Source organism: Phodopus roborovskii, unplaced genomic scaffold, assembly GCF_943737965.1.
Source record: "Phodopus roborovskii unplaced genomic scaffold, PHOROB, whole genome shotgun sequence".
Taxonomy (NCBI): Eukaryota; Metazoa; Chordata; class Mammalia; order Rodentia; family Cricetidae; genus Phodopus; species Phodopus roborovskii.
Genome location: NW_026126602.1, coordinates 6,875,578 through 6,890,698, shown reverse-complemented (window position 1 = coordinate 6,890,698; position 15,121 = coordinate 6,875,578). Strand labels below are relative to the sequence as shown.

The window sequence follows — 15,121 nt, the reverse complement described above, 5'->3', positions numbered from 1 at the left end:
GTTTTAATGCTCAAAGAGAACCGGAATCTAGACATTCCCACAAATTGTTCTGACAGCAGCAAACTTTATTGTGACAAAGAATAGCTAATGCTACAAACTAGTTTGCCCCCCCCAATTACTAATAATGTTGAACATGTCTGCATATTTTTCATTTAATTTGTCTTGTCAGTTTTTGCCCATTTTTAACACGAGGATGTCTAATCACTGCATCCTAAGCATTTTATACACGGATTCTGAAAGCAATCCTTCATCCAAATCAGATTTTGTGAGTCCATCTCTGGGTTCAGAAAACATTTTAGGATTTATTTATTCATTCATTCATTCCTCTATTATTTGTTTGTCTGTGGTTTTTCCGGGCAGGGTTTCTCTGATGGCTTTGGATTATCACCTAACTCACTCTATAGATCATGCTGGCCTCAAACTCACAAAGATCCACCTGTTGGGATTAAAGGCATGTGCCACCATGTGTAGTCAGAAAACATTTTCTTAATGGCACTTGCAAGAAGTTTTCAATTTTGATAAAGTGAAAGTAGTCACTATTTTTCTCTTTTAATTAATGGTTTTTGTGTCATTTCCCAGAAACCTTTGTCAATTCTTTTTTTTTTTTCCCTTTGTCAATTCTTTACTGAATCTTTATAATCAGCTTTTATATTCACATCAGTGATCAATGTTGGATTAACTTTTCTGTCCAATGAGACATGAGAAGGGATGCTCTTTTTATTTTTGTATGTATGTCCACTTGTTGAAAACACTATCCCTTTCTGCACTGTATTTGGATGAGTGGACAAATAGGTCTCCCTATTCTCTATTCACTTTAATTCTTGCATACATCAAGACTATATTAATTCTACACTGTCTTAAACTTGATACTTTTAAAAAGCTGGGTGTAATAAAATACACTTACAGTCCCACCAGAGGCAGGTGGATCACTGTGAGTTAGCAACAGGCCTGGCCTCCAGAGTGAGTTCTAGGACAGCCAGAGCTATGTAGAGAGACCCTGACTCAAAAACAAGCAAACAACAACCAAAAAGCCTGCTAGAATTTTAACTATAACTAAACTGAATCTAACCAAGCAGTTTGTGGCTAACTGTTTAGTTTCCCTTCAAACATTAAAATAAAACTCACTTCTAAGATTCATTGTCTAGCGGTTGCTGGCATACAGAAATAAAGCCTACTATATAGCCACTTTGCATCCCAAAGTTTGAAACTGTTACTAGTTAATTCTAGTGGGGTGTTTGGGGATACATCCCTCATGGTTTTCAAAGCATATAAATACATTCTGAGAAGTGATTTATTCCTCTTTTCTTCTTCCTTCCTTCTAATTCCTCTGTTGACTTACATACTAGGTAAGCTTGCATTCTGACCCAAAATGTAAATACTGATGATCACACACAAAGTATGACCACTGTTTTTCCTAAAGATGCTTTTCATCAAATTCAACAAGTTTCATTATATTCTCAGTTTTCTAACTTACACTTAGCCAAACACTTTGTGTCTGAGATAATCTTATGAATTATCTCATATACTTCTTACTTTAGCATATTATTACCCTTTTCACTTTATTGTTAGATCTGAATTACTATTATACATAAGAGTTGCTACTACAAATTCCTTTTCTTATTTTTTTATCTGGACAGGTCTACAATGACCTCACAAAATAAAGATCAGAAAAGTTCTCTCTACTGGTAGTTTTTAATTTTGTAAAAAAAAAAAATGGTTTATAGAATCTTTTCTTTCTTAAATATGTGACATGTTTAATATATAAGATATATATATATAAGAAATATATATATATAAGATATATATATATTTAAGGTATATACCTTAAATATACCGATGTACCAAATGGATTTAGAAGCTTCTATTTGGAAAGGTTTATGATTTCACATGCAATCGCTATATCACATGGCACTATTAAGATTTATTTCTCCTTGTGTCCATTTCATTAATTTGTCCCTTTTAAGACACTTGGCTATTTCCTTTGCCAAGTTCATTGGCATAAATTAATTTATGAAATTCCCCTTTTTATTATCTCTGTAGGCTCTGGGCAATGACCCCTATTTTATTCATAATATTGATACTCTATCCCTCTTAGTTAATATACAAAATAACTTCTAAAGTTCAAATCCTATTAAGAGACTAAGAGTTCTATTTAGTCTATGGTCAATTTAGAGCCAACTAGAAAAGACATGCCATCTTCCTGTCAATAACTGCCTAAATGCTTCAACACAGCATGGGGCATGCACTTTCTAAGCCCTGTGTTTGAGGATGCATTGTGCTCTTCAAATGCATACACATATTTTAGGTCATTAAATAACTGTCTACCTTCTTCCAGAACTATCAGTTAATCCAAACATACCATTTGGATTTGCTTAGAAGTCAAAATTAGAAAAGATGATTACAGAGGCCAAAGGCTGTCACTCTTGACAGCAGCAATCAAAGGCCAAATACAAACAAATGACTCTTAGGTTCTCAGAGCTGGGGGAGAACCTGTATTCCTATGTGCCTAGAGGAGAAACATTTCTAGTAGCCACAAAGCGTGGTTATGTTTCTATCATCACTTAGAGATAATCTGAGTCCTATATCCCTAGGAAGACTCTCATGAAACTTATAATGTAATTGTGCCTATTAGTCTTGCTTTTAATCACCTGAACTCATGGCTACGACATCAATGGTACTCTAGGCAGCAAAGACCCATGAGAGTCACAAATGGTAGCAGCTAAAATATTCACAATTCTGAACTATCTGGACATCTTTATAACTACAACCTTGTATGAGGCTATCCCTGAGAGTTCTTTTTAAACAGCCTCATTTAAAAGTCAACCAGAGAAGCTGGGGTTTTCTACTGGTTCTCAGTAGTAAGAGAAATGTGTTCACTACTTCCATCCATCCATCAATATATTCATACCTGCTTTGTGTTGTCTCTTGGCAAACAGAGCTGCTGAAAGACTGAGTCTAAGCTAAACTCTGTGTCTGAGAAGAAATGCACCCTCCCAGATGCAATCACAGTCAAAGACATCAATTTCTCAAAAGCTCTTAATCCTTAAAACATGCTCTCCACGGCTTTCCTTTGAGATGCCTATCAACCCTGATTACATTTTCTTCATTTGAGAACGGGTCTCACTCTGCCTGATCCTCTTTGTCAGTGGCTGTGCGCCTTCTCCTTCACATTCACTGTCTTCAAGAAACCCCACTTCTTTTTCAGAATTGCAACTGGACACTGCAATTAGTTTGCATTGTGTTTGCATCACATTATCCAATGCTGGCCACTATGAGTCAGCCTGAAAGACCAGACTGATTCAAAGGACAGAATCAGAAGAGCTAGCAACTGGCTGGAGGGAAACGGGGGACGGATTTACAGGGGAAATCATCTCACTAATGAACACTTCATTATTGAAGATTTATGTTGTAATGATTTCTGTCGTTCACAGTTTGTACTCAGTGTGTACTCAGGTACAGAGCCCTGTGTGCATGTGCATGCATGTGTATGTGTGCATGTGAGTGTGCATATATATTCTTATATTTTTGGTTGTGAGCCTAGCCTTAACGGCTGAGCCATCTCTCCAGCCGCATATATATTCTTCCACTGTAATTTTCGCTTTCTTGCTAGAAATTAGTAAAAACTGCTTACAATTTACCCTAGCAATAAGTTTTTAAACACACCTTGTGCAAATGAAACCAAATAAATTACTTTTATAATAAAGCACTGAGCCAAGAAACAGAATTCTACCCCTTTAAAGTGTTGAACTTTTGATTACAAGACAACGGATATTTTTCAAAAGTACACTAGCTATCACTTACACCTGCTGAATTTTAACTTGTGTTTTGTTTTTCTGCCTTGAGCCCCTGGGTTCAACTTGTGCTTGAGCCTCAGCCTTCAAGCTAGTTGCAGCAGAGACGTGCACCACCATGCCAGGCTCTCCTGACAGTCTCCTGTGTCTGAGAAGACAACACTTCAAGAGAGCAGCAGCATGGACATAATGCCTGACTGCAAAAGATTAGGCTGCAATACAATTTCAGTCTTGAACTAAAACTTCCTGGAAGGGTCTGTGACCATGATTGAGGCTTCTGCTGTTCTCAAACTTGGATGATCACTAGAACACCACAAACCCATTCAATAGTTAAAGGTTTGGGGTGAATTCCAGGGCTTTCCACTCATTACATTAATTAGAAATCAAAAAATTACTCAAATGATCATGCTACACAACCTGACTGAATATCCTCCCACTAGAACATTTCTAACTGAAGCTCATCCTACCTCTGCCAAGAAAGCAAACTTAATTTCTGTTAACTTCTAATTAGAACAGGCCCATGTACCTAGGATCACCCAGTTCTACCTTCACAAACAGAAAATTAATCTTAGTTCTACATTACAGACTTTGAAATTCCCTTTGACCTATACTATTTAGGTTTCTTGTTCTCCATATACAGTATGGGTATGATCCATCCATATAAACTATGGACAAAGACATATGTCTAGGATATATTATGAAATGATTTTTTTTTAAAAAAAATATAGTACAAATATGAAATTTTTAAGATTAAAAAGCAAAATAAAATGTCTAATCATAATCCATTACATTTCACTAAATCAAAGTTCTGGCCCATGCACCATATTGGAAATCATCCTGTAAGAAACTGCCGGCACTGAGATCGAGAATGTTCTGGAGGCCCCACAGAAGTCTCCAGTGTGTGTTTGGTTTCTGCCTATGTTTCCTTTCTGGGTTTCTCTCACTTCAAGGATTAAAGAACAAACTGGAATGCCAAGGAAGAAATCCAGGACATGAGCTCAGCCCATAACTTTAGCAATGCTCACCAGAATTTGCAAGTGTGCACCTGGGGACAATTCTAGGCTTTTTATTTTCCTGTCTCTATTTTTCTCTTTCTTTTCAAACCTGTTGAGAAACATGAATGAATAAATGAAATAAAAAGCAATTTCCTAAAAGCTTTTTAATAAAGATCCATTTAAAAATGGGTGCCCCAAGCATTTCCTCCCCTCCCCTCACATACCAATCCCTGTTATTTCCAGATGCCAATATTCAGAGGCAAGAAGAGAAGGTAGGCCCCACTGATCAAGGTTACAAAGATTATCTGCCATACAGAACCCTGAAGATCAGAAGATACTGGTGTATCCAATCACCTTACCTGAAGATACTTTTTAAAGTGTCTACTAGTCCAAGATTATACTAGTGGAACTATACCCAGAAGAAACTTCCAAAAGTACTAAATGCATCTGATATCTAACAATCAACATGTTATTAAGAATTTAACTCCTCATAAGCTATGTTAATGATGAATGCAATGAAAAGAAAGCCAGGAAGTCAAGACACTATGTGCTCATTAGGTTATAAGAAGGACAGAGCATGCCTGGCACTACCCACAGCTACACCAGATGTCCATCCAGGGCTGAGATAAGCAACAGGGCAAAAGGCAGTAAGTAACCAAGCCAGAATCCAAACATACCCAATATCAAACAGAAGGCCGGAGAGCAGCCAGACACTAGGGGAAAGTAAATAAAAGTCCTTAACTTAGCCTTCTTTATAGAAATGGACTACAGTTTGCTCTGCTTTGTCTAATTATGTTCCCATAAACAGATAAATATTCAGAAATACAAGTTTTAAACTTATTTTTAATCCTAACTTGAGAATGGAAGTTTTCATATTAACTAGAAAACAAAAAAAAATCATGTTAAGATTTTAAAGATATTAATACACTTTATCCATCTGTGTGCATGCATGGGGGGGGGGGATACACATACCATGGTGCACACGGGAAGGTGAGAAAAGAACCTTGGAAAATCAGTTTTCTCCTTCCACCATGGGTAATACGCTTTTGAGGTCAGGTTGCCAGGCTTACGTGGCAAGTGCCTTTACCCCAGAGACTTCTTCCAGGCCCATTTTCAGATTATTTTAAAAGCATAAAATGCTGCCTTCCATTATTTCATTGTGAAATGAATTATTTTGTAAAATGTTTAGTTTGATGAGACTACGGTTTGTAGTTTGACTACTTCAAACTACAAAATGATTTTCATAAAAATAATATAAAACGGAACTTTTGCATGAAGATGTCTATGCAGGTTCATCTCCATGGCCAACTTGAATGGATTCAGAGTCACTGTGGAAACACACGTTCCCAGAGAACTTGAAATGAGGAAGGCCTGAACTTGGGTGTCAGCACTCCATGAGCTGAAGGTCTAGAGCACAGACCTGAGACAAGGCAGCAGCCTGGGTTCCTGGCTGCAGACACAATGTGGCCAGCACCTTGTCTCTTTGCACAATGCTTTACTTTCCCTCCCATGATGGACTACATCCTGGTGAACTCTAAGCCAAAATAAACCAGTCCTTCCTGAGGCTACTTCATGTCAGGTGTTTTGTCACAGAAACTATAAAAGTAACTAACACAAAGTCTTTCTACTCTAGAGACTATACAGAAGGCTATTTACAATAGTTACACACATTTAATTCCTTAAGGTCAATTAAAAGCAGATAAATACTAGGACAATCTTTAAATACAGTAACCTTTCATTTTAGTAATCCAATCACATCAACCAGAAAGAAAAACAAGTGCCTACCATATGGTCCTTCTGTACAGAAAATAGCTGCATTCAATAACAGCATCTGTGCCTCTAGCTGCACCAGCACTGCCCATCCTTACATCAGCAAGCACACTGCTAATATAATAAGATGACAAAGCTCTTCACAGTTCAAAGAACAAAAGACAGTATTACCTTTGTCGTAAACTACCTGACCCACAGTTGCTCAAATTAAAACCATGAAATCAAAGCACAACAGACTTCAAAATGTGTTAAAAGAGATGAGTGCTAAGGAACACTAATAATTTATGGAGAAGTTTCCTTTGTTGGTTGCTCTTACCCAGTGAAAGATTTTGCTGAATGCATTCAAACCCGGACTCACACATGATGCCCTGAGTGACATGTGCTTCTGCTACCACACTGTTCTCAACCCTGGCAGACTTCACCTTCAGTGCTAATGCTCCACATAGAGATTTTGGCAGAGTGGTATTCTGGCTTTGGATCTATGTATATGGAGGAACACTTATGGTTAAGTAATGGTACTATCTTACATCATAACTAGCTAAAATCAATCCCAGGACTTCCCAGAATGAAGCATATGCCACTGAAAGGCTGCCCGTGTATCTATTGCTTGGAGTATGGATTTGCTAAAAACAGGAAAAAATGTCACAAGACTGGTAACATGTAACTTATTTTCAGTAAACAGCAGTGTGGAATTTAAAAGGATAAAAACTTATCATTTCTATAGTCTCATTAAAATTAACAGTTGTTAAATTTGCCTAATTATATTAAGAACAAAAATATGAAGTATCAGTCATTTGCTAGACAGTCATTTCACTAAAGAAACACTGTTAATATAAATATATTACTCTTTTTTCTAAGTGCCAGGGTTCAAACCCAGAGCAATATGCATGTTAGGGAAAGCACTCTAGCCATTGGTATATCACTTTTCAATATGCTTTTAGCATCTACCACTCTGATTATCCTTCCACGAGTCTGTTGTCAAATCCAGTGGTGCAAATTATTTCCTTCATTTGTACTACACATTGTCCTGGTTACTGTAACTTGGTAACCAACTTCCCAAAGGTAAGAAAGATACAAAGAAAAAAAAAAAAAAAAAAAAAAACAGATGATTCAAACATCTTAGCAGCAATCCTGCTGGAAATGGAAGGGAATTTAAGGAGTGAGGAGGCCTCCTGAAGAACAAGCACTTCCTACCCCAAGGTTAACACATTGTATTTACATATTACATGCCAAAGAACAAACTCCATAACACTTTGGAATTTCTGTGATTTTCATTCATCTAAAAAATACATGATAACACAAAGAGAACATGAACAAAACAGCCAAACTCTGCACTTAGAACATTAATATTCTATATGCATTATCTGTCTAAAAAACGAAAATAAGATCATCTAGTTAAGCATGTCCATTGGAGACAGGTGAAGCAGAGATAAATAATGCTAGGAAACCGGCAGTGGGGAGCACATGAAGGACTGGTGTTCACTAACCTCGGTGCTTGGCAATGCTTCATTGGGAGGGCAGCCTGTAAACACAAACTGGAGATGAAAGCAAGCCATGAAGAGATGGGGAAGAGCATTGCAAAAGGAGGGGGACAGCAGACAGCAGGCTCAATGCTGCCAGAATTTGTCTCTGTATGCAGAGGAGCAAAAGTCTGGGAAAGCCAGCACAAAATAAGGGGAAGAGTAACAGGAAGTGAGGGCAGAAGGCAAAAGGGGAAAGCCCCAAAGGTCACTGAAAGAACTCTGTCCTTTAATTTTTAAGGAAAGGAAAGGCCATTAAAAGAATCTGAGTGAAATGACATGATTTGATTTACAAATCCTCTGCCCTGCTTACAACAGAGAGAAACACACACCACTTAGGAAACTGAGAACTCAATCAAGCAAATACACACATCATGTATGTACTAAAAAAGAGACACTAATATCCCAGAGACTGCAGAGCAGGACTGCTATCACCGGTGATGAGCATGCCCAGAAGGAGCAGAAGGTGAGCCACAGGAGGCAGAGAATCTCCGGTTTGGCTCTGCAGTTGCCTGCTTACTCTCCAAGTGCAGATGAATGCTGAGTGCTTGGGTCAGTAGGATGAGGGCATCTGAACTCAACAGCTAAAGGGAAGCCTGGCGTGGTGGCATGTACCTCTAATCCCAGGCTGGGGAGGCGGGGGGCAGGAAGATGGTAAATTCAAGACCACCCTGGCTCTATAGTGAGAGCTTGTCTCAAAAACAAAAACAATAGAGAAAAGCAGACTTCCTGAAATATGCCTGTAATACCACAAGTTGGGAGATGGGATCAGGAAGATCACAAGTTCAAGGTTATGCTCAGCTACATATCCAGTTTGAGACTACCTTGGGTCAAAACCATGAAACATGGATCAAACTAATCCTGAGATGAACATAGGTAAAACAGTTGAAGAAATTTGAAAGAGACAGTGAAGGAAGGACTAAAGGGATAGAATAAACAAGATAATAATCAGTATACTAAACTCTTGGTGAACAGTCAATAAAATGTAAAGCCCTTCCAGTGTATTCATCCATCCATTCAACAAACACTGAGCATTTATTATGTGTCAGACACTGGAAATCAACATGATTTTTCCCTCTTATGGAGGCTGCAGTCCAAAAAAAGACAGAGATGGTCAGAGCTGTAAGCACTTGTTCCAATAAAGTACAGCATGTTTAGGACTAATGCACTAGGAACAACTAATAGGTCTTGGAGAGTCAAGGCAGACTTCCCTGGCAGTCATGTAAAAGAAAAGCCTGGAGGACCAAGTGAAAATCAGATAAAGAAGGCAGTGAGGAGAGGGAGGGGAGTGTCTGCAAGGTGAAAGAGACGCCTGTGAGGAGGAAAAGGGCCCGCCCGCCCCACAATCCCTAGAGTTCAATTATAGGAACTATAAAAAGAGGTGAGAAAGGAGAAGGATGACCCTGACTACTGAAGTCACTTACAACTAAGCTCTGGAAGAAGACAGGGACAAGTTGAGCTCCTGGGAAGCTCCTGGAGAAAGCTGTTTCTGTGGTTCATCAGAGAGAAAGTGATCCCAACTCAGGTAAGTGCCAGTAGTGATCTGGAATGGAGGCTTGACAGAAATTTAGATACAAGAAACAAAGACCATCAAGAATAACCACCTAGTTTTTGAGTGAGTCAAGTAAGTAAGCAGTGGCTCTGCTCACTGAGAGAGCCAGCAGCAGACAGACAGACTGCTGTGGGGTAATCTGAAACACCGCTCAAAACTAAACAAAGTGGTTACGTAGGTATGGAAGGCAATAAAATCCCTTAAAATCTGGGCTAGGGTTATAGACTGGGAGCCACTTCTATGCAGATAAAAGTCACAGGAAAACGTAAAATAAAGCCTGGGAATGAAAGCAGAGAATAAAAGACAAGAAAGAGACTGGTTCTGGCTCAATCCAATATGAACTGGGCAAACAGAAAAAGTGTCTGAAGAAGAGGAGGAGGAAGAGAAGAAGAAAGAAGAAAAAGAAAAAACAGAAAGAGCCAGAGGTGGAACAAGGGAGTCTGGGACAAAAAGAAAAAGCACTATTATAAAGACAATCAAAGGAAAATTTCACACAAACTTCCTACTCAAAAAACACACTACCATAGCATGTGCACTATTCCATTATCAACAAGCAAATATTTTTCATCAGCTACGAATACATTACAGTTACAGGATAATCTCAGCCTAAGTTTTAAAAAAAGCAAGACACAGAGGGAACTAATGAAATTAACAATAATTATTTTTTAATAATGAACTTACCAAAAATCTCCATTATTATAGAATACCAGGGGCTACAGACTAAAAGGTGAAACTAGTGTTTAAGGAGGAAAGGGGAAGTCAATGTGACTTTTCAGGTTTCTGGTTAAGAAAAAAAAATATCTAAACCTTGAAGACTAAAACGTAATATGTAAGAGGAATAATCTGATCACAGAATGTTTAAAGGAGTCTATATATAAAAAAAAAAATAGCAAGCCAAAGTTAGTCTCTCCCTCTTCCTCCCTGTCCCCTCCCCAACGCACACAGACAGAAAGACAGGCAGACAGACAGGCAGACACACACACACACACACACACACACACACACACACACACACACACTCACCCACCCACCATGGTTCAGGGTGATTAAAACCATTACTTAAAAACATATCTTTAAAGCCCACCCTGGTGGCTCCTTCCTATAATCCCACTACTTGGAAGGCTGACATAGGATGACAGCTTTGAGTCTGAGGCCTGCCTGGCTACATAACAGGGCCCTGAAAGGAAGATTAGGAAGGGGGAATGACATTTTAGATACATAGAGTAACTTTGTGTATGATAGTATAGAACACAATCTGTGCTGTCCTTACTGTGTAACACCAAGAAACTTTCTGAATTGTTATTCTTTAAGTTATAAGAGCTGTTGATTATCTTCTTTTTGGTCTTCCAATATAATCTTGGGGAAGGGTACCTAAATTAATATACTCATCAACACAAGTGAATTATATAATTTAATAGGAACATAAAAACAACTGACCTTATCCATAGAACATGGAATGAACTAATTAGATAAAGTATGGAAGAAATGCCAATTAAATTAAATTGGCTTCTTCTGTCTCACAAAGTTAGGCATTTTGGTCAATTAACAAACAGCATTACTACCAAGACACATGCACTTGTTTCCGGTTAGTGAAAAACATACATCAATTTACTATTTAAACATGTTCAGGAATATAGCTACTGTTTCTTCTGTTTTCAATTGAAGAATGACAGTATTGAAGAATAGAGTGTTTCCAATAAAACTAAAAACAAATATTAAGTGCATTAGTCAGTGACAAATATTTATCAAACCAAACTATAGCAACTCCCTTTCTAGTCTTCGGAAATATTTACAAGCTGTATCCAGCATTTTAGAGAGACCCACATCACAGTTGACTGCAGACAATAATCACAGACCCCTCACTTCCCACCTGCCGCTCTGAAAATGCTTTCTGAAGCACAAAGAATTGAAGATCATTCTTTAAGAGCCAAAACATATTAATTGAATACCAATTCAAATCCTCTTTAAATGAGTAAAATGCACACAATATCTTCATTCCCAACTAGAAACAATATAGTCACACAAATAAAAAATGCCCAAATGGAAACAAAATCTGCAGCCCTTAAATACATATATATAGACACACACACACACACACACACACACACACACACACACACACAAAACCACTGTCAATAAAAGCCAGAATACAACAAAATGGAAGTACACACTGCTTTATAGAGAAGTACAAGGTGTGTCCAAATTCTTGGTTTGAGAGCAACCCTTAAACAATAACAACACTCGCATATGTTTATTATCAAATAAACGTTAGTTCTAGCAAACACAGTGCAAGCAGCATGCTAATTAAAGTGTTCACAAGACAATGACAAATAAGGCTTTAGGACTACAGCCTATATTATTACGTAACTACGATACCCATTAAGCAATCACCAGGTTGTAGGTAGGTCTTCCAAAAGGCGTCATTATGGTTTACTGTGATCAGAGGACTGTAGTGTCAGACTTACTCATGCTTTTACCTGCAAGCAGGTGTTTAATGGTACCAAAAAATAGAGTACCTGTTCTAGATGTAAACCTGAGGCTCTGACCAATAAACAGAATGTGCCCTCTACACAAACTTTCTATTCCCACACGAAGTAAACTGTCTGAAGCATCTTTTCTGCATGCTTTATGGACCAAAACTAAGAGCCCAAATTCACATGCTTAGAACTAGTGGTATTCCAAAGACTAAGTGAAAATTTACAATAGAGGCAAAAGAACAGTAAGCTAGTGAGAAGGACTCACTGGAGCCATTGCTATTGTCACCACTGACATCTCAATGAAGACACAGGCACCTCAAAAATAAAGTTTAAAGAATAACAATATTCAGGGCCTTTACCAAACAAGTTACAGAAACTACACAAAACAAAGCACAATAGATCCATCACAGAAACAAACTCCACATACACCAACTCAAATACAAGGAGAATAAAAGACAGGAGAAGACAACTGGGCATATGGATGCCATAAATGAATAGATTTTCTACAATTTCTGTTTGGCTGGCCCAGAAAAAGAAAAGAAAAAGAAAAATTAGGGAATCTGGAGTAGTCTTCCCAGCTAGCCGTTCTCCGAACTTCAACGCAAGCCACCTGACGCCCAGAGCTGCCCTCAGAACTATGGAGCAGTATAAGGGCCCAGAGAGCATAAATAAAGGAACAGCAAAGCCAGGAGATTTTTCAGGAGCTTGAAATTTCAACACTACAGGCGTTTTCCAAGACCGAGCGGTAAACTGATGGTGGTAAGACTTCGATTCCCACCCAAAGCTGCTATGGGCACCACTAGCAGCCAGGATCCCCTTCCATCAAAAACATTGGCTTCCAGGTGCAGCAAAGCATACAGCTGCCCTCTCCACTAGGGATGTAACACATACAAGAGTTACATAAAGCCACCCCCGAGCAGCTCGAGCTCCAAAACACTGTAGGAAAAATGGATGCCGAAATGTCTGTCCTCTGGCTTCCCAACCATCGTGTTTGGAAGAATGCCCCTGCCCCAAGGGGTAACCAACACACAGGCATTTAAGACAGAGACTTGTTCCTGCTAATTAATCACTAAAGTCACTAGAAACAAAAGTAGGCCAGGTTTCACCTCTCTCCTGGTCAACTAAGACGCTGCCCCCAAGTAGCTGAACGCCCCCCAAGAAGCCCCCTCGTGAGACCCGGTGGCAGACGACCCCACTCTCTTAGGACGCTCACACACATAAGCCACCGCCCAGCTAGCTGGCTTACCTCACAGGCTGAGGCGGCCCCACAGGCCTTGAGTTTGTCACCATCTCCCTCAGGCAGACCAGTCCAATGTGTGGCCATCATTTCATTTCAAACTGTAAAGGGACAAATCCTTTGGAGTCCACATTGGAGAGGTGCCACCACACACCAAAAGGGGACCAATTCCACAGCAGGTTCTGAGGCGATGCAGGGTAGGGACTGGTCAAACAACGTGCGAGATGAGAAAGATTTGCAGGAAGCCCCTTCAAACGCCCTCTTCAACAGTCTTTGCCCTCTTCATTTCTCCAGACTTAAAGTACAGGGGCGACAGGTAGGGCGGAGGCCAAGTGCAGGGAAGAGAGGTCCACTTCCGAGCGGCGCTACTCCGAGGCCAGAGAAAAATCCTAGTGGTTGTTCTGGCGTCAGCTTTCGGAGATCCTTCCTAGAACAGGGAGAAGTTAATGAAGGACGTGAACTTTTCCCCAGGCGCCGATCTTTAGCCTTGCCACAAGTCCAGACCAAGTTCCCCCTCTCCCCCAATCCGAAGGATTACTCAGTCCACGAAGGTGAACCACGCAAAGGAAGGAAACAATCCTCACATGCAACAAACTTTAAAAATAAAAAATAAAAAAGGAATGAAAAAAAGCCTGAACGTAGAGAAGAGAACGAGAGAGCGAGACCTCACAACTGCCCTGGCGGCTGTGTCAAATACGCCCGGCTGTTATGAAGCCTTCAAGAAAAAAACAAAAAACAAAAACAGTTCAAGTGCATTTTAATCGCTGAATTTCCTGGGCAGTGGCGAGGCAGTGTGCGCATTCTGCAGCGCCCGGATACCTACTCTTAAACGAACTTTTCTCCGCACCGGGTTAGACTCGCAGACGCCCTCCAACTCCCCAACAAACAAACAAAAAGCCAGCTCGGACCCAGGCGGGCGTGGGCTCGGCGGCGTCTGCGGCGGCCGTCCGGGCCGCGGGTGACTCCGGCCGCCCGTGGCAGCCTGCCCTGCGCCCCGGCCCGCGCCCCCGAGGAGGCGGCTGTTTTCCTTGGCCCGCGGCGGGGCTGGGTGGGGAGGCGTGCGGCCGCGGCTGGGACGCGGCGCCGCTCCCGCTCCAGCTCCCGGGCATGCTTTGGAAGAGCCGCGGCCCCGGCAACTCTCGGCTCGCCTCCGCGGGCCCCCGACCCCGGCTCGCCCTCCCGGGTGGCCACCTGAACAAGAGGGAAAAGCGCAAGGCAAACCACCCACCTACCACTATTTCCTCCGCCCCTTCCTGAGGCGGGTCGCCGGCGCGGGCCCCCGGGAAGCGCGGCCCAGGCGCGTGCGGGTAGCAAGGGCTCCGCTCGGCGGCTCGGCCCGCGGCGGGGCGCGCTAGGCCGCGGCTCGGTTAATATTCATGAGGCGCCGCCCCTCCTCCGCGGCCCGCCGGACCCGGGCGCCCGTCGCCCGCCTTTGTGCCCCGGCCTCGCTCGCTGAGTACACGCGGGCGCGGCCTCCGCGAGCCCGCGCCTCAGCCCCGGGCGGTGAGAGAGACGGCCACGCAGCGGAGGGCACGGGCCAGGGGTCCGCTCCCAGGCAGAGCCACGACCTGCCCCGGCCGGCCCCGGGCTCTCGGCGCCGCGGGAGGGCGTGGGGCGGGGCGGAGGCCGCCGGACTCTCCCCTCGCCTGGCCGGGCCGGCCGGGGCCCCCTGCTCCCGCGATCGCCGAGCGCGAGACTGTCCCGGCCGGCGGGCGCGCGAGCTGCTTCCCGGGGGCGGACTGCTCGCGCCTTCCTTCTGGATCCACCTCCTCCTACCCC

General features: G+C 41.7%; 1 protein-coding gene across 4 annotated transcripts in view; it reads right to left on the bottom strand.

The window, feature by feature from the left end:
• The window catches only part of Arhgap21 (Rho GTPase activating protein 21), a 117,373-nt gene extending 102,650 nt beyond the window's left edge, over positions 1-14,723 (bottom strand). For 2 of the 4 annotated variants that reach the window (XM_051205681.1, XM_051205684.1), the window contains exons 1-2: positions 14,571-14,720; positions 13,352-13,769 (exon numbers count right to left, since the gene is read on the bottom strand). In XM_051205681.1, coding sequence (XP_051061638.1) covers positions 13,352-13,432 — 81 coding nt within the window. In that variant the 5' untranslated portion in view covers positions 13,433-13,769; positions 14,571-14,720. Of the gene's footprint in view, positions 1-13,351; positions 13,770-14,165; positions 14,310-14,570 lie in introns of those variants that run through there. The other 2 variants (XM_051205682.1, XM_051205683.1) reach the window with 2 other exon arrangements.
• Between the last annotated feature and the right edge of the window lie 398 nt (positions 14,724-15,121).